Genomic DNA, 22,860 nt, shown 5'->3' with positions numbered 1-22,860 from the left:
TGACTTTTTTTTTCCTCACACGTGGTTCACACAGAATCCTCACACGTTTTTCTTTTTTTCATATTCTTTCATTGAATTCATTTTTCATTTATTTTTCTTCATTATGATGTCAGGGTTTTTTTTTTATACATTTAATATTGCACTTTTTTTCTGTACTTTGTTTCATTTGTACTCCTTTTTTTAATAATCGTTTCTTTTTCTTTTATTCTTTCCTTCTTTTTCCCATGTCTCATTTCATTTGATAATTTTTGCTTTATCTTTTTCAATTATTTATCTTGGTTTATATTTTTGTTTCCTTTTTCATTGTTGATTTATTTATTTATTTCCTTTATTATTTAGAATTTAATTTTACAGTCTTTTTTTCTATTTAACCATTTTTTTACGCTCTGGTATTTTACACACACACACCACTTTCTCTCGGACACTGTACACCTGTGTGAGGAAATATTTAAAGGTGCAGTCTGTAATTCCTGTTTTCCAAACAGCTTTTCTCAGCCGTGTAATAAGTTTTGTACGGAGTCAGTGACTTAAACCGTTATTTTATAAAGTAGTTTCTACACATTTTTCCACTATTATTTGTAGTAGGTTATTTGTATAGTTGTACCATTTTTTTTTTTCTTTTTTAAAAAAATCACGTATTGCACCTTTTAAATACATCAGAGCATTTTGTTTTGTGAGAGTAGCTAACTGCTGGAGGTCAGAGGTCAGGAAGTGGCCGTGTCATAATACTCAGAACTGCATCCGTGCTGCTGTGTGTTACACTGAGTGTGTTTACACGAGACACTCATCACTATACCCTTCCTCAGGTTCCTTCCTGGAGAACCCGCTATGTGAGAACCCGAGTGCGCTGCTGGACACCGGTGATTTATCATCACCCATCTCTCCTCGAGCCAGCAAGAGCCGCGTATCCATGAAGCTGCGACGCTCATCTGGGTCGGCCAACAAGACCTGAGCGCGCACACTCACACTCACAGCACACTGATCACTAAAAAAAATGCACGCACTGCACACTTCACTGCACTGCTCTCACACACACACACACACACACACACACACAGTGCTGGTAATTGTTTGTATGATACCTCCTGATATTTTGATAAATTCTGAAGTCATTGTTTCTGATGAAAGGTTACTGAGGAACCCGTTGCCATGGTAACGGTGGTGACGGGTAACAGCCATGCATTTGTTCCGTTGTCGTTTCTGATCTAACATGGCCACGTTACTGAGATCAGACGAGCTTAAACACACTGCTGATCATGGACTGATCAGTCTGCACATTTCCTCCGCCTCAGTTACTGATGTATTTATCTCTCTGTACACACTAAGAAGTGGACTTCTCTGTGTGAAATGAAACACAGCCACTTCCTCCTGTTACATCAGTCTTTCTTTTTCCGTTCATCGCTTTAATATTTTTATCTGTTCATGATGCACGACACTACTGTTCTTTTTATACTCCTACACAAAGTCCTGTTTCCCTCCGACGTAATCGATCAGGGTGACAGACTGGAGCGAACAGGCTCACGGTGCGAACTCGTAACGGAAGTGTACGGCCTCCGCTTTAGCTTGGTGCACTATAGCCGCGTGTGTGACTCCTCCCACTGCGGCGTCTGCTCCGTCTTTGCTCAGGCATAAACTCTGGATATTATGTATTTTAAGTCATCTAGAGTTAAAATTTCATTTTGTTTTCTTTTTATAATAAAGTTAATGAGCTTAAACAAATTAGAGAGAGGAATGAGAGGAGAAAAGTTTCAAGCGTAAAAGCACTGAAAATGGTATTTGTAAAAGAAAGCGCAAAAACGTTGCTCAAGTATCAACTAAAAAAGAAATTACATGAAATTTACTGTAGTAAAAAAAAAAACCTCATTGTGTGTATGTATGAGTAATTCAGTGACGGTTAAAAGTAAACAGCTCAGTGTTAACACGCAAGTCGAGCCGGCACTTAAGCTAATTTGAAGTTGATGCTAAAGTGGAGGATATACGCTTCTATTACTGTTAGCTACGTCAGCATCGTCGCTGCAGCGGAAAATGAAATCCATTACGGTGTCCTGGTTGCTCGATTGTGTTTGGAGGGAACGGTGAATTTGAGCTCATTTCATTGTATTGTGTTTTTTCTGTTGTGTTTATTTCACTCCTAATATCGACACGTGTGTGTTTGTATATAAATATAAATATCAATGTGAGAAATATATCTGCATATTTAATGAATGTGTATAGCGGATGAGCAGTGTCTGGTCTGTGTACAGATTTAACAGTATTTAAAGCAGCCGAAAAACAAAACAAAAAAAACGAGCCTTGAGTTCTCTCTCTCACTCTCACAGACACACACACGCGCTGCATCCAGGATCGAGCTCCCTGCATAGAGAAGATATCAGGGCCCTTATTTCCCTGTAGACGTGTACAAGGCGTCATCTGGAGCGTTCTCTCACGCTCATGCACACGTTTACACACGTCAGCTGATTTACAAAACAGAAAAGGTTTAACTCTGGCACTACAGATAAACCAGACCAAACCAAAGACAGACATACTAGAGCCTTGGATACACGCTGGAGCAAAAGTAAGTGCCCCCCCCCCCCCCCCCCCCCCAGACTTGCACTGATGAACACTGACTTTTAAAACTCTTTTTTTTTTTAAGACGTGTTACAGAATCCTAGGTTTTTTTTCCTTTTTGTTTTTCTTTCTGAAAAGTGTCATTTTTTAAAATGGTGAATTATTTTTTACTGCCTGAGAAATGGCTACACACACAGGAACATCTCAAGACCTTCCTTCCTCCCTCCCTCAATGATCTATGAATATGTAAATATGCTCATGAATAAATAAGCCAGTTAGTGAGCTGACAAGCTAGTAAACTCGTTCACGTGAGTCACATTAGTGATAAATATCTCAACAGTGTCAGCTAACCTAGCTTGCTAGCTTAGCACACCAGTTAATGTCGTCGTGTAGAATTTGTATATTCGACATGATTGGAGCTTACATTCTGACATCACAAACTGAGCTCATGTGTAGCCCCGCCCCCAAATCTGTTTTATATCCGGATGTTCTGAGTAAGTCTCTGGTTTAAAGGTAAAATTTCTGTGAAATTGATCTGAAATCGAAGTGCGTTCATTTCCCAGCGTGGCACAGGACGGTGGTTACAGCTGCTCAGTGTTCAGGGCTCTGATGTGTGTTTTTGGTTCAAGGGGATGATGGTTTTATAGAATGTTTGAGCTGTAAATGCAACACGTCACAGAGGCCTGAATATTTTCCACACAGTAATGAGATGGTTTTATATCAGAAAACTGAAATGTGTGCACGCTGGAAGATGGACGTGTGAGGAGATCGCTGCATGACGCACGTGCTAACTGCATGCGTTACACACACACAGTCTCATCTACACATTTGTAAAGAGGAAATTCAGACGTGCAACTAAACACACAAATAAAAAATATTCTCACGTACACCAGCGTGACATTGTGTCTGTGTTATCTCCTAGTACGCACAGTAATTTATACTGGAGTTCTTACATTATAGTGCTCTCCATCAAGTCACTTTTAGCAGAATGTTGACGGTGCCAAGCAAAACTGACTTTTGTAGAGTGGGTACATGAGGCTTAATGCCTATTTTATCAAGGTAGGCATTCAAGTTCTTTGGTTTGGAGCCCAATGCACCAATCACTGTAGGGATTCCTGTAGTCTCCATATCCCACATCCTGGCAGTCTCTCTCTCAGATCGGCATCGTTATCAATTTCTTCTGCGATTATACACTTGCAGTGTATTGTTCTGGCCTGTAGTACGATGACAACCGGTGGTAGCCATGGCCTCCAGTACCCACCTGCCGAGCGAGGGTGAGGGTTTACGGTCACCTCCCACCCCTACGCTGTTATCCGAATCAAAATTTTCTGGCATCATTTGAAAAATGAGAGTGATTTGTTGTAGGTGTTTTCTCACCTGGTGTGTTTTATTGTGATTTTTATCTACCCAGTCACATGAAGTAGAACACCAGCACCAGGTCGGATGTTCTAACAAGACTTAGAGACTCTGACCTACCCTCAGAAATAACTTGCCGCAGGATACCTGCAGACGCAGAGGTTATTTCTACCATGTGCACCAGATCCCAACCTGGTATTTCAAGGGTTAAACCATTTCATCAGGGTCTTGATGATGATTATTATTATTGTTATTATTTATACATTAATCTATGTAAGTTACAGGTTGAAGGGGGGGAACAAATAAACAAAATGCCAAAAATATAAAAATAGTAAACTGGCAAATAATAAAAATTTAATAAAATGTTAGCAGTGGTGAAGAAAATAACAAAAATGTTTTTAAATATATGAAAGTGTGTAAATTGGAATACAGTTACAACAAATAATAAAGCAGTAAATAATAGCATTAAAAATAACAACAAAAAAATAAACCTCTGGGGTTTTTTTTCCTCATTCCTGATGAAAAAGGCTGTTCAGTACTTCTAGATATTTGATATATAAAATGATTTATTCTGATATTCACTGTAAAGTATGTTGTGAAAAATAAACATTAAGTTTTATAAACAAACAAAAAAAAGAAACTAAAAACTTTATAAACTAAAAGGGGATTTTTGATTTCTGTGTTGTTTGGACACCGTGAACAGGGAAAATCTACATTACAAAATATTTACATAATAAAAAGTTCTTTAAAACTACTTTTAGCTAAAGGTTTAACGCTCACGTTGTTCCACTGGAGCTGATCTACTGAAAAATCCTGGAGTCATATCAATTCCAGGCAGCACGGTGGTGTAGTGGTTAGCACTGTTGCCTCACAGCAAGAAGGTCCGGGTTCGAGCCCCGGGGCCAGCGAGGGCCTTTCTGTGCGGAGTTTGCATGTTCTCCCCGTGTCCGCGTGGGTTTCCTCCAGGTGCTCCGGTTTCCCCCACAGTCCAAAGACATGCAGGTTAGGTTAACTGGTGACTCTAAATTGACCGTAGGTGTGAATGTGAGTGTGAATAGTTGTCTGTGTCTATGTGTCAGCCCTGTGATGACCTGGCGACTTGTCCAGGGTGTACCCCGCCTTTCGCCCGTAGTCAGCTGGGATAGGCTCCAGCTTGCCTGTGACCCTGCACAGGATAAGTGGCTACAGATAATGGATGGATATCAATTTGATGTATATCTTTTTGAATAAGAAAAAGGGATTTCTCTCAGCTAGCCATTTATTAAAAGAGACAAATAATACATCATTTCCACAGATTTTCTAACTTCAGAGAGAGGATTTATTGTATGTATTTACATCATTTGTAATGAATTAATTTCCAGATTATTCAGACTATTCAAACTTTTCATTTTAATTCTATAGACATACAGAGAAAAGATAAATACTACACACTGATTTATTTCATATCTATTCTTTATTAGGAGTTCTTTTCTCACTGTCAGATGTTAAACATCCTTTCTTCAGTCATGATACACAAAATAAAATAAAATCACAGACGTACATTTATACACGAGCCAGAGAAACGACTTACGAAAGCACATCAATGTTAACTTTCCATGGGAACTAAGTTCATGTACATGTTCGATGTGTTTTATTGGTCACTATTAATAGAAACTAATGTTATGTCATTAACGTTATTAAAAGTAACCTGATTCAGATCAAAAATCTCAGTACGGACATCTGGACATGAGATCTGAAAGAAATAACAATCACAATAATCACATGCTGAATCTGAAGTCATTTCCACACACATCAGTCTTAGCATGACGATGTCATAAACCATATGTAGCCCATCTATGAATGTTCTACCTGTGGTAACCATGGAGACCTGTGATGCATGTTGTTTAGTATGGTATGTGGTTCTGGATGGAGCCAGTTGTCATTTTTTAAAGGTGCGACTTGTATGAAGGCAGGAAAATTGTTCACGTTTGATATCTGGGATGAAGCTGCACACACACCGTTAGCAGCCATTAAGATTCAAGATGGCGGCTGGAATACGTAACAAACAGAACAGTAACATGATCGAAAACTGTTTTAATGTTTTAATCATGTCTTACTTCAGGTCACAGTATTTATTCGCCAGCTAATCTTCTAAATAAATAAATAAAACTTGTCATGATTTGAGCCACGTGCTGTGACATCACCTTGAATTTGGAATTTGGGCGGGGTTTGATTGACAAGATGTAAAAATGTCGTTGTACGCTATGTACCTTAGACAAGTCCTCCATCAGAGTATGGTATATGATTATTACACATGATGAGAGCATACAGCAGCGGGGTGACGTGTGAATATTTTGTAATAATTTTTAGATTCGCTATATATAAATATAAAAAAAGAAATATAGTCTGTTGTACATGTTTATTAATAATGAATAGCTACAATTATTACTATATTTAACAGCAGCGTTACTGTATTGCTGGAAGTTAGCAAAACTAAATATCATGATGCACATCATGTCATGTAGAAATGCTTTCAGGACTCATGTGACGTGATTTTTTTTTTTTTTTTTTGTCATATCACCCACCCTCAGTTATCATAGCAACGACTTCTTTATCAGGTGACGCGTTCTCACACAGTCACAAACATTACTGTCAACATTTCAGACCTTATTTCTGATGACTATAGCACAGTATTATTATTCCACTAAACTCTGTTTTATTGTAAAACCTAATGTTTAAGCTGATGTTGTTTAGGATGCATTAAAGGAAGCATGAGTGTGAGAGTGTGATGGATTACACTTCCAACACAAAGCCTGTCAATAAATAGCCTTTAATCTACAAGAACAGCACGGTAAAGAGCACTAAAGGTACTAAACAGAACTTTTCCTTGTTGCTGGGGTGAAACTTGCATGTTTTTTTTTTTTTAAAGATCCATTAAAGGTACTGTAGGTGTGAACACTTGACGGTTCACCACAGCGACAACAAAGTTCAGCGTCGAACCTTTTCTCACAGAAGCTGGACTGATGAAAATAAAAACAGCGCTTGTTCCTTTTCGTAAAACCTGAGACAGCTTCAGTTTGCGAAACTCTCCGTTTTATCTGCTTTAGGTTAGTGACGTCACAGTTATAGGATTCTAATCATACTTCAGGCTACTACACTGAATCACCTCATTATGATTATTATTATTAGTGTTGTAATGTGAGCTCTTATTTCCTGCTTGCTTTTGTCCTGGTTTATGCACGTGCCATGAAAATACGTTGCTGATTGTTTATTATCTATCTATTTATTTGTTTGTTTATTTATTTATTTATTTTTACACCTGTCCGTGTTTTATTCGCGTCTCCAGAGCACTTGTCGTAAAATGTCGTAAAAACTGTCCGCAGGATGAACACTTCAGGTCGGAATTTCCCACATCCGGCTTGGTTTTGGAGGCAGCATGAGGTCCGCTCGCATCAGCGCTCCCGCCGTCTTGCCCGGTCCCGGTCCCGCGAGCGCGTGCCAGAGCCGGTGCTTCTCGCGCACCTCTGCCGAAGGGAAGCGCGCGCCGCACAGGTGGCACGTGAAGGGGATCGGCGCGCTCTCCGCGTGCTTGAACGCCGCAGCGTGGACGCTCTGGTGAGCGGCGAGGTGTTTCCTCAGGTGCGCGTGCCTCCGAAACTTCTTGGCGCAGTAGTGGCACGTGTACTCTTCCTCTTCCTCGTCTGCTGCTCGCGCGCACAGATACCCAGGCGCGAGCGGGTCCGTGTCGTCGCGGCGGCGCTCAAACAGCCTCGAGCCGTCATCAGTGGCGCTCGTGCGCATATCAAAGCACTTCTCCGGCGCGCCGCAGCGCGTGTCCGCGGGAGCCAGGCCGCCCTGCGCGCTCTCGGCGGAGAAAAACAGGAGCTGATGCTGAAGATGAGGATGATGATGATGAGGATGCTGATGCTGCTGTTGTTGTTTCACTCTCATGTCGGTCGCGTTCTCCTTTCCTTCTACCGACGCCTTCTCGTGCACCTGAGACTTTTTCCCGTCTTGGGAGTCGCGCGGTTTGTGCCAGCGGCGGTGCGAGGCGAGATTAGCGGGACAGCTGAACACCTTGTCGCACTCGGGGCACCGGTACTCCACCCGGACGATGCGCGAGCACCTGTGCTGCGCCAGGGAGAACGGGTCCGGGTACTCCTCCTTACAGAGCTGGCAGATGAACTCTCCCAGCGGCTTCTTGCTCCTCGGGAGCGGCGCGGTCTCGGGGCTCTCCTTCTTGATCCGCAGTCCGAGCACCGGCGAGGTCGTGACCTCGTCTTCAAAGGTGAGCTTCCGGGCGACTTTCGGTTTCCTCCCCGGCGCCTTGCTCTTGTTCTCGGGCTTCAGGTTCTGCTGAAATGATGAAGGGTACGGAGCAAACTTCATGTTCGCGTGGCTGGAGAGGAGGAGGCGCTCGATGGAGGACACCGGGAACGACTCTGCCGCAGCCGGTGAGCTCAGACACCGAGAGAACGAGGAGCGCTTTAATCCCGCACTCAGGGGCACCGCGGGTCTGTGACAGTCAGCGCCGTGATCATCCTCATCCTCATCCTCATCATAGTCAGCTCTGATCGTGCTGTGGAAGACGCTTCTCCCGGGCGCGAGAGCGGAGTGTTGTGGCGGCTGCGCGTGCACAGTGCGCGCTGCCGTGGCGTCTGTGCTCGGTGCTCTGACCAGGTCGCGCGGCGTCTCGCTCTTCAGCGCGTGCGGCTCTGATCTGAGCACCTCCGTGCACTCATGTCGGGGCCGGTACGAACCCCCCGAGGCGCGTTTACTCCGTTTCACCAAAAAGCCCCGAGGCATTTCGGTTCTTCCGTTTAATGAAGCTCTCCAGTCCTCTTTTCTCCGTTAACAGAGCTCGTTCCGGTCTCGCGCGCTCTCGGTGTACAAATGTCGTGTTCACGCGCCGGTTTGTTGTTTTTATTCTTTGGATTATTTTTGATATGAAGTCACTGTCACTGCCAAATCTCTGACCAATCACAGAGCTGACCGCAAAGTGGAGGCGTGCCCAGTGTTAATTAGCATATCAGATTACCGATTGGCTGCTCGTGGAGATCAGCTCGCGTCTCTGCCACATCTGGTTAAAACCTGCTGCAGCATCACGCAGCTGCCTAACATCTGTCTAACATCTGTCCATCCGAGTCATTCTGGTTTGTTCGAGTCATTCAGTTTGTTTCCTCAGTTTGTTTTATTATTAAATGATGTGTGAAATAGGCGGCACGGTGGTGTAGTGGTTAGCGCTGTCGCCTCACAGCAAGAAGGTCCTGGGTTCGAACCCCGGGTCCGGCGAGGGCCTTTCTGTGTGGAGTTTGCATGTTCTCCCCGTGTCCGCGTGGGTTTCCTCCGGGTGCTCCGGTTTCCCCCACAGTCCAAAGACATGCAGGTTAGGTTAACTGGTGACTCTAAAATTGACCGTAGGTGTGAATGTGAGTGTGAATGGTTGTCTGTGTCTATGTGTCAGCCCTGTGATGACCTGGCGACTTGTCCAGGGTGTACCCCGCCTTTCGCCCGTAGTCAGCTGGGATAGGCTCCAGCTTGCCTGCGACCCTGTAGAAGGATAAAGCGGCTAGAGATAATGTGATGTGTGATGTGATGTGTGAAATATTTTTTACACGCTCTTTACGTTTTTATTTTTCACTTTTTTTCATTTCACCTTCGTTACTTTTGGTTTATTCTAATCTCACTTCTTATTCACTGAAGTCATTCAAGTCCTCGTACATTAATTTGTATAAAAGAAGTTTTAAATAAAAGCATAAAATAGCATTAATATTAATATTGTATTTTACTACTAACACTAGGATAATGTTAATGATTTATTATTATTATTATTATTATTATTCAGAAGTTGTATTTCTGTTTATATCACGAAGTGTTAATGAACCAAGCAGCAGCGGCTTCAGGGTCACAGGTCTGGGACAGAGCATTATAATGTTAATGTATATTCTTCTTTGCTGGATTTACAGTTACATTTGGCTTGGTGTGATGGTTTCTGGGCGTGTCTGTGCTCAGAGATGTAATCAGTACTGCTGACAGATTGTCAGGAGGACACTGGGGACTGTCGACACGTCTCTGTGTCAGGTCTTTAACTGCGCTCTCTGTGTGGCCGCTGATGGGAATATCGTTTTCCTCTTTTCCCATGAGTGAGTGTTGCTTATCTCAGGACAGAGTCTGATCATCATCAGGACCGAGATACCCACTGAAGAGCCTCTGCACTCCTTCTGTTATATGCTGAGATAATCAGTACAAAATTTTGACCTGCTAATTTTTTTTAGCAAAAGTCTTAAAGTTGAACTGAAGGCAAATTTTTTATTATCAAAATTCTATTTCTCATTTTATTAAATATCAGAATGCAGTTTTGATCGCTATTTTGTCGCTGCTATAGCAAGTTCTGAGTGTTTTGAAATATGCTCTGTAATATATCAGTCCATATGTCAAAGCAATAGCTGTAAATGAGATTCGCTGAGACCTGTGCGAGACATCGTAGGACGGAAGTAAAACGTACAGCGGAAATCAAAGTGACCGACGTCTGCCAACGTTGTCAAAAGACGCGCGCGCCCTCTTTCGAATGCTGATGTAATCAACACTGTAAACCCTGATAAGTTGAGTTTACTCAGTGTTTGGAAACTGGTTGCCTTGAAATTTATAGTACATTAAACTTCAGATGTCTTGTAAATGTAAATTGCTTTACCATGCAGCATGAACTAACCATTTTAAGTTTTTTGTACTTAAAAGCCTGATAAGTTGTATTTACTCAAACAGTGTTGGGAAACTGGTTGCCTTGAAATTTATAGTACATTAAACTGAAATATGTTTATTTGATTGAACTTAATATTTAAACTTTCCTAGAATTCATCTTTAGTGATTATACTTTACATTTTAACTTAACAAGAATTCGATTTACCTGTTAAAGCAATAAAACAAATGACAGTGTATAAAGTTTTTCCATTGCATTTGTATTTTATTAACAAGAAGTGCACAATAAACATTGAAACATGAAACATGTTTTTTCTTTAACCAGATATGTGCTAACATTAATACGTAGCCCCTTAACATTCCCCGTACTGCCAGCGGGACGCTGTATACTTACATTATCCGAAAAGTTTTCAAAAAAAAAAGTGTCTCATTCCAAATCCAGAGAGCTCTCCACAGTGACAAAAGCAACTTAGCCAACAGATGAAAATGACGTGAAATTGGTAAAATACCACCTGTAACTATCAAACTGTAAAACACGCGATTTCCACTGCTCTTAAAGTTAAAACAAACATTCCCACCGACAGTCAGGATCCAAAATACTAAGTTCAGAGAAGAAACGTTGGCTGAAGCTCACTCTGAATTTTACCAAACCTCACGTAACCGCTGCTGATCTGTGAAAGTTAAAATGGCGGCTTCACAACTCTGCGCAGATTAAAAAAGAGGCGTGGTCATGACTAAAACTTAGAATTTTAAGGCCATTCAACTTAAACTTATTAACACTTTTGACTATGTGTACAAATTAGTAGAATATACTTAATATTTTTTAGTAATGCAATCAAACTTTAATTTTTACGTACATTGTAATTAAAACATTTAATTAAATACAAAGTCCGGGCTTACAGTGAAGCCGGAAGTTTTGTTTGTTTTGACAGCAATCAGGAAAATTTGAAAAAAGTAGGCAGTAATCGTCATTTAAACTCATTTTTGTGCAATATTTCGTTTGGAAAACAGTTTTGAAAATGGTGGCACTGACACCTGGCTGACACTTCACGTTTCGAAGTTTCATGAAGATCACGCGGTTAAGCGACGCCTGCCGTGGACCAAACGAACTAAATTCAACATGGCTAAAAACCAAATAGGCCGATAAGTATGATATTTAATTGCAGTTAGTTGTCGAGTCACGATATAAGGTTACTAAAACAGAAAACATAATTGAATAACACATTAATTAAGAAATAAAGCAAGTTTAAAAATGACTTCAGTTCTCCTTTAAACACAGTCAGATTTATATTTTCTGAGGAAAGAAAAAAAACGAGGGGGAAAAAATCTCTATTTGCAGTTTTTTCAACTGCTCAGATACATTCTGCAGTACTGAAGTCACTTTCTCAAAACGCTTCACACAATCTGCAATACCAACACACAGCTTAGCCAAACAGTTCATCTTTCCTCCATAATGCACTACAGCAACCAAAACACTTCATCCATATCTCAAAATCGACTCATACCACCAAAACATCTCATCTCATTATCTCTCGCCGCTTTATCCTGTTCTACAGGGTCGCAGGCAAGCTGGAGCCTATCCCAGCTGACTACGGGCGAAAGGCGGGGTACACCCTGGACAAGTCGCCAGGTCATCACAGGGCTGACACATAGACACAGACAACCATTCACACTCACATTCACACCTACGGTCAATTTAGAGTCACCAGTTAACCTAACCTGCATGTCTTTGGACTGTGGGGGAAACCGGAGCACCCGGAGGAAACCCACGCGGACACGGGGAGAACATGCAAACTCCGCACAGAAAGGCCCTCGCCAGCCACGGGGCTCGAACCCGGACCTTCTTGCTGTGAGGCGACAGCTGTGACCCACTACACCACCGTGCTGCCCACCAAAACATTAGCACTTTATTTCTTTCTGGAAGAACATTGTCACACACAAAAGAATGGCCGACAAAACACTAACCACATTACATAAAGCACCGCATAAAATATAATATAGTATCTCTTGGCGTTCCTGATCCATCCTTGACATTGCTCTGAAGAAATATCTTGGCATCCAGCATTCATAGCATCTACTAATGACATGTGGTCACATGGAAGCTGGTTATAAACCTTCCACCTCCTTGCTGAGTAGAGCCTCCTCTGTGGGGTATAGGAAGGGGGAGTATGGTGGCAGAAACAGTGAGGACGTCCTTGGGTGTTCTGCAAACCACTCGATGACTGCAGTGAAGTGTTGGAATGCCACATTATCCCACATCACTGGAGCATTTGTTCTCACTCACTCTCTCTCATCCTCTGGTACCACTATCCTGTAGAGTTCATCAAGGAACGAGACGAGGCTCTCTGTGTTATATGGGCCAATGACTGGTTTATCTGACAACATCCATCATTGTATATCGCTGCACACATTGTGATGTTGGTGCCTCTCTGTCCTGGAAGCTATACTGCCACTCTTTGCCCAATAACATCCCGTCTTCACTGATGTTATGAACCCAACGTCATGCACAAAGACATGGTAATACTTAACAATTATTCGCCGAAGGTCAAGTGAATATTAGTGAATAATAATCAAGACGAAGTCGAGGTTATTATTCACCGATATTCACTGAGAGAGACTGAGGCAGATACTTGTTTTCGTATAAATGCACAGGTGATTATTAAAAAAAATTGTATTTAAAAAAATTTATTTCAATCTTCAAAAGCGGCATGTAAATGTAATAAATGCGTGGTGCAGACTTGTCACTTATCTACGCCAAGTCACATAAAATACTTTGTTTTGAAATTGATAAAATAAATCACAATTCCACCTTCCATTTGAATAGTTGTCGACCAAACTTTGTAGCATCTATAGTGCTTTTAGGAACAGCATTTTCTTTCATCATTTGTAATTCTTCCTCACTTCCGGTGACAAAGCGATTGGCCGCCATTTTGCCGAGTCGTTCGAGGCGATTATCGAGAAATAGTCTGAATTTCTCAACCAATCAGCACAAGCAAATTTCTATAATCACCTCCATATTTATACTACAACCCTGATTCCAAAAAAGTTGGGACAAAGTACAAATTGTAAATAAAAACGGAATGCAATGATGTGGAAGTTTCAAAATTCCATATTTTATTCAGAATAGAACATAGATGACATATCAAATGTTTAAACTGAGAAAATGTATCATTTAAAGAGAAAAATTAGGTGATTTTAAATTTCATGACAACAACACCTCAAAAATGTTGGGACAAGGCCATGTTTACCACTGTGAGACATCCCCTTTTCTCTTTACAACAGTCTGTAAACATCTGGGGACTGAGGAGACAAGTTGCTCAAGTTTAGGGATAGGAATGTTAACCCATTCTTGTCTAATGTAGGATTCTAGTTGCTCAACTGTCTTAGGTCTTTTTTGTCGTATCTTCCGTTTTATGATGCACCAAATGTTTTCTATGGGTGAAAGATCTGGACTGCAGGCTGGCCAGTTCAGTACCCGGACCCTTCTTCTATGCAGCCATGATGCTGTAATTGATGCAGTATGTGGTTTGGCCTTGTCATGTTGGAAAATGCAAGGTGTTCCCTGAAAGAGACGTCGTCTGGATGGGAGCATATGTTGCTCTAGAACCTGGATATACCTTTCAGCATTGATGGTGTCTTTCCAGATGTGTAAGCTGCCCATGCCACACGCACTAATGCAACCCCATACCATCAGAGATGCAGGCTTCTGAACTGAGCGCTGATAACAACTTGGGTCGTCCTTCTCCTCTTTAGTCCGAATGACACGGGGTCCCTGATTTCCATAAAGAACTTCAAATTTTGATTCGTCTGACCACAGAACAGTTTTCCACTTTGCCACAGTCCATTTTAAATGAGCCTTGGCCCAGAGAAGATGTCTGCGCTTCTGGATCGTGTTTAGATACGGCTTCTTCTTTGAACTATAGAGTTTTAGCTGGCAACGGCGGATGGCACGGTGAATTGTGTTCACAGATAATGTTCTCTGGAAATATTCCTGAGCCCATTTTGTGATTTCCAATACAGAAGCATGCCTGTATGTGATGCAGTGCCGTCTAAGGGCCCAAAGATCACGGGCACCCAGTATGGTTTTCCGGCCTTGACCCTTACGCACAGAGATTCTTCCAGATTCTCTGAATCTTTTGATGACATTATGCACTGTAGATGATGATATGTTCAAACTCTTTGCAATTTTACACTGTCGAACCCCTTTCTGATATTGCTCCACTATTTGTCGGTGCAGAATTAGGGGGATTGGTGATCCTCTTCCCATCTTTACTTCTGAGAGCCGCTGCCACTCCAAGATGCTCTTTTTATACCCAGTCATGTTAATGACCTATTGCCAATTGACCTAATGAGTTGCAATTTGGTCCTCCAGCTGTTCCTTTTTTGTACCTTTAACTTTTCCAGCCTCTTATTGCCCCTGTCCCAACTTTTTTGAGATGTGTTGCTGTCATGAAATTTCAAAATGTCTCACTTTCGACATGTGATATGTTGTCTATGTTCTATTGTGAATATAATATCAGTTTTTGAGATTTGTAAATTATTGCATTGCATTCCATTTTTATTTACAATTTGTACTTTGTCCCAACTTTTTTGGAATCGGGGTTGTAAATTATATTAATAAATACATTAGATAATTAACTGAGGACAACTTCAATTCTGTTTGGTTTCATTTTAATTTTATTTACTTTATATTTTATTATATAATGTGATTTTTTGCAATATATTTCAAAAGGGTCCTGATCGTAATGAGCAAATTGTAGTTTGACCGTAGGTGTGAATGTGAGTGTGAATGGTTGTCTGTGTCTATGTGTCAGCCCTGTGATGACCTGGCGACTTGTCCAGGGTGTACCCTGCCTTTCGCTCGTAGTCAGATGGGATAGGCTCCAGCTTGCCTGCGACCCTGTAGGACAGGATAAGTGGCTACAGATAATGGATGGATGGATGGTGGTGGATTTTAAGTGAGAAGAGAATCCATGAATTTTGAAGCATTGAATAGATTTCATATGAATAAGAAATGATCCACAATTTAACTCGCATAAACTGGTGTTACGGCAACCGCGTGAAGAGTTCTGAGAAAATGACTAAAGAATTTTGTCAATTAAAAAAAAGCAATTGAAAAAAAACAACTTTAAATCAGTTTAAAGCAGGGTTTTGGTAACTGTTCACACTTCTTTAAACTCACTCATTTGTGACAGATATAACTGAGAGTTAAAGGCCGTGTGTCAGGATCCAGCAATTGCAGCTTTTCGCAATACCAGGATTTAAACTCCCAGCTTCCTGATCAGTAGAATAAAGCCTTAATCACTGAGCTGTCACATCCTCTCGGTGTGCTAAAGTGCAAAAAAAAAAAATGCACACAACATCCCAATATCAATGAGCCAACTAAATACACGATTAAAACACGACTCCCACAAACCTGTACTTATCAAATATAATAAGTAGGCTATACATATAGTAAACATCAATCCTAACAAAATATGACTGTTATTTATTCACACACACACACACACACACACACACACACACACACAGGCTAAGCTGAATTATACAAGCTTCCATTAACTGGCAGCCATTTTACCTTTAAAGCTCAAGGGCAAAAGTAAAGGCTGAAATTTCACGCACTGATCACATCAACACATTTCTGTTACTTCATCAAGTGCACTCACTGAAGTGGCCTGAAGGTAAATTGTGTAGCACTCACACCGGCGTTCAGGGGGAAGCTGCATGGAGGACACTGATAAGAGATCAGAGCTGCTGTTCTGCTTTATTGTGTTCAGGAGGAGGGAAGACAAAAGCACTCGACCCTTTAACACCCCATTCAGGATCCTATTATACACACCGCTGTGCTTTGTGGTTTGGGATGTGGCTGGGACATTAATCTCAGGATTGAGTGTCAGAACTGACTGCTGTGGACACACTGCACTCACCGTCATGGACTCAGCAACTTACTGCATGTTTCTTTTTCTCTGTTGCAGGAAGAATCATGACAAAAAACTGTTATAAAACTACACAAAATGACAGAAGGTATGTTTCACAGTCATTGTTTAAATAATGAACAAAATCAAATAAATCATTGCTTGCTTGTTTCAACATATTTCAGTTATATCTATCTATCTATCTATCTATCTATCTATCTATCTATCTATCTATCTATCTATCTATCTAATTGTCAATTATTCCAAATGGCTGATCTATTTTTTTTTTTTCACTTTGTTTGTTTGTTGATTCCTTTATGAAAAATGAGGTTACAGTGGCATGCAAAAGTTTGGGTACCCTTACTGAAAATGTCTGTTACTGTGAATAGTTAAGTGAGCAGAAGATGAACTGATCAAAAGGCATAAAGGTAAAGATGACACATTTCAACATTTTCTGCAAGATTTGTGTATTATTTTTGTTTTGTACAATTGGAGAGTGAAAAAAGAAAAGGAACACCATGCGAAAGTTTGGGCACCCCAATACATTTGAGTTCTCAGGTAACTTTTAGCAAGGTTCCAGACCTTAATTAGCTTATTGAGCTGTGGCTTGTTCAAATTCTTTGTTAGATGATGCAGATTTCAAAGCTGTATAAATTCTCTGACTCTTCAAACTTGTCCCTAAAATCAACAGCCATGGGCTCCTCTAAGCAACTCCCTCGCATTCTGAATAATAAAATAATTGATGCTCACAAAGCAGGAGAAGGCTACAAGAGCTTAGCAAAGTGTTTTCAGGTAGCTGTTTCCTCAGATCGTAATGCTATTAAGAAATGGCAGTTAACAGAAACAGTGGAGATCAAGGTGAGGTCTGGAAGATGGAGAAACTTTCTGAAAGAACTGCTCGTTGGATTGTTAGAAAGGCAAATAAAAACCCCTGTTTGACTGCAAAAGACCTTCAGAAAGATTTAGCAGACCCTGGAGTGGTGGTGCACTGTTCTACTATGCAGCAACACCTGAACAAATATGACCTTCATGGGAGAGTCATCAGAAGAAAACCATTCCTGTGTCCTAGCCACAAAATTCAGCATCTGAAGTTTGCAAATGAACATCTAAATAAGCCTGATGCATTTGGGAAATAAGCCCTGTGGACTGATGAAATCAAAATAGAACTTTTTGGTCACAAAGTGCAAAGGTATCTTTGGAGAAAAAAGGGTGCCAAATTCCAGGAAAAGAACACCTGTCCAACTCCGAAGCATGGGTGTGGATCGATCATGCTTTGGGGTTGTGTTGCAGCCAGTGGCACAGGGCACATTTCATTGGTCGAGGGAAGCATGGATTCGAATAAATACCAGCAAATTCAGGAAGCAAACATCACACCATCTGTAAAAAAGTTGAAGTTAAAAAGAGGACGGGTCCTACAATAAGACGATGATCCAAAACACACCTCAAAATCTACAATGGAATACCTCAAGAGGCACAAGCTGAAGGTTTTGCCCTGGCCCTCACAGTCCCCTGACCTAAACATCATTGAATATCTGTGGATAGATCTCAAAAGAGCAGTGCATGCAAGACAGCCCAAGAAACTTGTAAAACTGGAAGCCTTCTGCAAGGATGAATGTGTGAAAATCCCCCAGGTAAGACCTGAACGGGCAGCACGGTGGTGTAGTAGTTAGTGCTGTCACCTCACAGCAAGAAGGTCCGGGTTCAAGCCCCATGGCCAGCGAGGGCCTTTCTGTGCGGAGTTTGTATGTTCTCCCCGTGTCCGCGTGGGTTTCCTCCGGGTGCTCCGGTTTCCCCCACAGTCCAAAGACATGCAGGTTAGGTTAACTGGTGACTCTAAATTGACCGTAGGTGTGAATGTGAGTGTGAATGGTTGTCTGTGTCTATGTGTCAGCCCTGTGATGACCTGGCGACTTGTCCAGGGTGTACCCCGCCTTTCGCCCGTAGTCAGCTGGGATAGGCTCCAGCTTGCCTGCGACCCTGTAGAACAGGATAAAGCGGCTAGAGATAATGAGATGAGAATGAAACCTGAACGATTATTAGCTGGCTACAAAAAGTGTTTACAAGCTGTGATACTTGCCAAAGGGGGTGTTACTAGGTACTAACCATGCAGGGTGCCCAAGCTTTTGCTTCGGGCCCTTTTCCTTTTTTGTCATTTAGAAAATGTGAAAGATGAAAATAAAAAATTGTTTTTGCTTAAAATATAATGGGAATGAATTGCAGTAACAGCAATTTTGACCAGGGGTGCCCAAACTTTTGCATACCACTGTATGGGAGTTAACAGTTTAATTTGTATAAAAATGTTAAATCCTTTCTGTGCATAAATATGTCAAATCATGTCATTTCTTTTGATTTGTATTCATTAGATGTTGTTCTGTCATAACCGTAAAAATCTTTTGTATATCACGTGACCATTGAATTATTTATATGACCCGGAAGTTCTAGTGTGAGAGGACCTGAATGGCAAAGAGACATGAATTTTTAATGCTCCTGGTTATATAAATTCTACTGCTGGTTTACAAGGCCAACACGATAAAAGATGTTTTAAGCATTTTTTTAATATTTGAGTTTACAAGTGTCGGTATGTGTTCTTTGTTTAATGTTGTGTGTGGAATATGTATTTATTTGTTTTCTATTGCCTGTGTAGTTTTCATGGTGTTCCAGAAATAAATGTATGGACATCAGTAGAGACTTGGACTAAGTTTGTGACCAGCAGGTAGTTACACTTGGAAAGCACTCCCAGTTTGCGAAGTATTGAGTTGTGTTATTGACATATTACCATGCCTTATTTCCTTGGTGGCTCTCCTGGTTTCCTTGTTGTCGATTCTGCCTTTGCCTGTGATAATCTGTTTGTGCCTCGCTCGACCTACTGCCTGTTTCACCGTTCTTGATTTATGCTCACCGATTTGGATTGTTTGCCTGTTTTGTTATTTTCTTAATAAACTACACCTTCTGCACATACATCTGATGCTAACCCATCCCTGACAGTTAAAAAAAACTGAAGATTTTAATGTTTTTTTCACTAATTTTAGTTTTTTTAAATTAATTTTTAAATGATAGAATAGCTTTAAAATTTATTTAGTGATTCATTAATTTTTATCTGTTTGTTTTGAAGCACCTTTTCATCTGAAACCCAACAGAACACATCTACAACAGCAACTAAATCCAAACCACTTAAGAAATGTTATAATCTTAATACAGATTATATACTGATGAATATTTTATTGAAGGGTATTATGTAGCCTGGGCCCGCCCATCCTAAGCGTGACGCAACACGGAGAGCTTTGAAGTCACGTTCGCCAGGCTAGGTATTACGGGTCTCTTTCTCTTAATTTATTAAGGTTTTACTTTAATGTGACTGAAATGAATTCACATTAATTTTAAATAAATGTAATAAATAGGGTAGGTTTGATGTGAAATCTGAAAATAGTTTTTTTTACATCACATTTTACGGTAAAAGAAGAAGATTTGTGGTGTTTGGTGGTGAATTCCGTCCTGAGATATAAATATAACCCCTTTGGACATAATGTGTACAATTGTACACATGAAGTTCCATAGCATTTTTCCTTGTGTCCAAAGGGGATGAACCCCATTTTCAGAAAAGTTGGGATATTTTCCAAAATGTAATAAAACAAAAATCTGTGATTTGTTAATTCATGCAAACCTTTATGTAAATGACAAAAGTACAAAGAAAAGATTTTCAGTAGTTTTACTGACCAACTTAATTGTATTTAGAGGCCCCCATGGAGGCTCTCTCTAACTCTAGGAAATACTAAGGCGTGGGACGCGCATTAATGGGTGCAGATATATTCGGAATGTCCTTTTCTCAACCTGGCAACAGTTTGGTGACAAACTGTCAATGTCTAATATCAGAAAACTGACTTTTATTCCGTCAACCGGTCTGCGTCACCACACATTTATATAGAGATTCACTTGTGCAGATTTGTGACCATTCTTATTATATCTTGTCACGATATTTACTGTTTAAGTCACCATATACTAACATCAATATGTCAGTTCTCACAGACACTTCTGCACACTTGGTTGCTGTATTTTCACACTGGTTTATTCTTCCCGGAACAACTCAATACATTTGTACATAGGAGAGCATCCCCTACTGGTGTGGTGCAACCAACATAAATTGCCAATACATCACAGTTCTTGTCACCAAACTCCAGGAAATATTAAGGCATGGGGCGAGCATTAATGGGTGGAAATATATTGGAGATGCCCTTTTCTCAACCCTGGCTACAGTTTGGATACAATCTGTCAACATTTCCTACGAGAAAAAGTGACTTTTATTTAATGAACCTGGCATCTATCCAGCTGCCATAGCAGTGGCTCAATGGGCTGGATTTCTCCGAGAATGTATTCCATGTCTCGTTTAACATGTTTGGGATTATTTCTGCTGAAATGCCAAAAATGCCTTGAAAAAACTTGAAATATGAAACACTTGATATTCCTCTTACATTGTGCATGCTCTTCATTGTAATGTAATGCTTCTGGATCTCATTGACACTATGTGTAATTATAAGGCTAATGGCATATGCTGTCCAATAAATCGACAGTATAGATTGGCCTCCTGTCTTTGGCCTCCTCTGTTGCTTCCATGCTTTCTACAATGAAAATGACAAAGAACGACATGTATGACAGGTCAGCAGACTGATCTGCTTTTTTTCTTTTCTTCGAATGACATAAGCTTTTTGACAGAAAATGTGATTAAACTTCCAGAAAAAAATCATAGAAAAATCTAGGTAACTGACCATTCATGACGGCTGCATGACCACCTACAAAAATGCTGTCGAGAGGGGCCTCGTGTTCCTTGAACACATTTCTATTTTGTAAATGTAAACGAAGTTAGAATTTGACGCCTGCAACATACTCAAAAAAGTTGGGATAGAGGCAAAATAAGACTGAAAAGTTTATAGGATATTCAAGTAACACCATTTTGGAAGATTCCACAATAAGCAGGTAAATTGGTAACATGACTGAGTATAGAAGGAGCAGCACCAAAGGCTCAGTCTTTGTAAGCAAGGATGGGTCATGGTTCACTGCTTTGTGATAAAATTTGTGAGAGTATTGTGAGTCAATTCAAAAAGATCATTTCTCAATGCAAGATTTTAGCGCTTGCAAAATCTACAGTACATAATATTGTGAAAAGATTCAGGGAATTCAGAGACGTCTCACTGACAAAGGTCAGAAAGCACTGTTGAATGTGTATGACCTTCGAGCCCTCAGGTGGCACTGCCTGAGAAACCATCATGCTAATGTGACAAATATAGCCACATGGGCTTGGGAGAACTTTGAAAAAACGTTGTCACTTAACACAGTCCGCTGCTGCATCCAGAAATACAACCTGAAACTGTATTACGCAAGGAGAAAGCAATTCATCAATTCTATTCAGAAATGCTGCTGATTTCTCTGGGCCTCAACTCATCTCAGATGGACTGAAAGAGAGTGGAATCGTGTACTGTGGTCAGTCCACATTTCAGTTTCGTTTGGGAAAACCAGATGTCAAGTTCTCAGTGCCAACGATGAATACGACCATCCAGTTTGTCATCAGAGAAAGGTGCAAAAGCCAGCATCTGTGATGGTATGGGGTGCATCAGAGCTCACAGCACGTGTGAGCTGCATGTGTGTGAAGGTAACATTGATATATTGCAGCATATATTATTGGGATTTTAGAGAGACATATCAAGGTGACATCTCTTCCTGGGAATTCCATGCTTATTTCAGCAGGACTATATCAGGCCTCATTCTGCATAGGATATAATATATATATTAGTGTGTATGTGACTTCTACATGATCGAGTCAGTACAAAAACATTTTAGAGTCCAAACGTTCGTTTTCAAGTACAAAGTTAAATGTTACAGGAAAAAAAAAAGTTTGTATCTGAGCAGCATATTACATATGAGAGCATTTTTCAGATTAAAAACGAAAACATAATGAAGGCTACTGGGTTTTGCTGCAAAATGAAGACGCGAGTGTGACAGTCAAAGTGTCCAGAAGAACTGCGGCTGGTTCTGTAAGATGATCAGTAAAACCTACAGCTCATTTCCTTATAGAACTGCACTCATCATACCTGAGAGTGCTTTTTATTTTAAAAAAAAAATTTAAAGTAAAGGGTCGTCTTACACCAAATATTGACTTTGTTTAATTTATTATGGCTTACTGCTGTTTATAATATTTTTTAAATGTTGAAAAATTTTTATTTCATTATTTTTAAGCCATTTTTGGTCTACAGCATTTCTTTACATGTGCCTAAGACTTTTGCACAATACTGTGTGTATATATCCAGTTTATTTATGGTCAGTTTAGGAGTTAATGGAATTAATGGAATACCTCAAGAGGCACAAGCTGAAGGTTTTG

The 22,860-nt window shown here is 40.5% G+C and overlaps 2 protein-coding genes across 5 annotated transcripts in view; one reads left to right on the top strand and one right to left on the bottom strand.

The window, feature by feature from the left end:
* Positions 1-3,434, top strand: part of ralgapa1 (Ral GTPase activating protein catalytic subunit alpha 1) — a 128,512-nt gene extending 125,078 nt beyond the window's left edge. For 2 of the 4 annotated variants that reach the window (XM_060933801.1, XM_060933799.1), the window contains exon 40: positions 807-3,434. In XM_060933801.1, the coding sequence (XP_060789784.1) occupies positions 807-952 (146 nt within the window). In that variant the 3' untranslated portion in view covers positions 953-3,434. The remainder of the gene's footprint in view (positions 1-806) is intronic. The other 2 variants (XR_009655632.1, XM_060933800.1) reach the window with 2 other exon arrangements.
* Positions 3,435-7,275: 3,841 nt separating this feature from the next.
* LOC132893824 (insulinoma-associated protein 2) lies at positions 7,276-8,688 on the bottom strand. Its single transcript, XM_060932964.1, has one exon. It carries the CDS (start codon positions 8,686-8,688, stop codon positions 7,276-7,278), a length of 1,413 nt encoding a protein of 470 aa, XP_060788947.1.
* Positions 8,689-22,860: the final 14,172 nt, after the last annotated feature.

Source organism: Neoarius graeffei, chromosome 11 (assembly GCF_027579695.1).
Source record: "Neoarius graeffei isolate fNeoGra1 chromosome 11, fNeoGra1.pri, whole genome shotgun sequence".
NCBI lineage: Eukaryota > Metazoa > Chordata > Actinopteri > Siluriformes > Ariidae > Neoarius > Neoarius graeffei.
Note: the sequence above shows the minus strand (reverse complement) of the source record. Positions and strands in the feature narration are given on the sequence as shown.

What these genes read in the sequence shown, in the direction of transcription:
- LOC132893824 (XM_060932964.1), bottom strand. Translation starts at nt 8,688, where the DNA reads ATGCCTCGGGGCTTTTTGGTGAAACGGAGTAAACGCGCCTCGGGGGGT.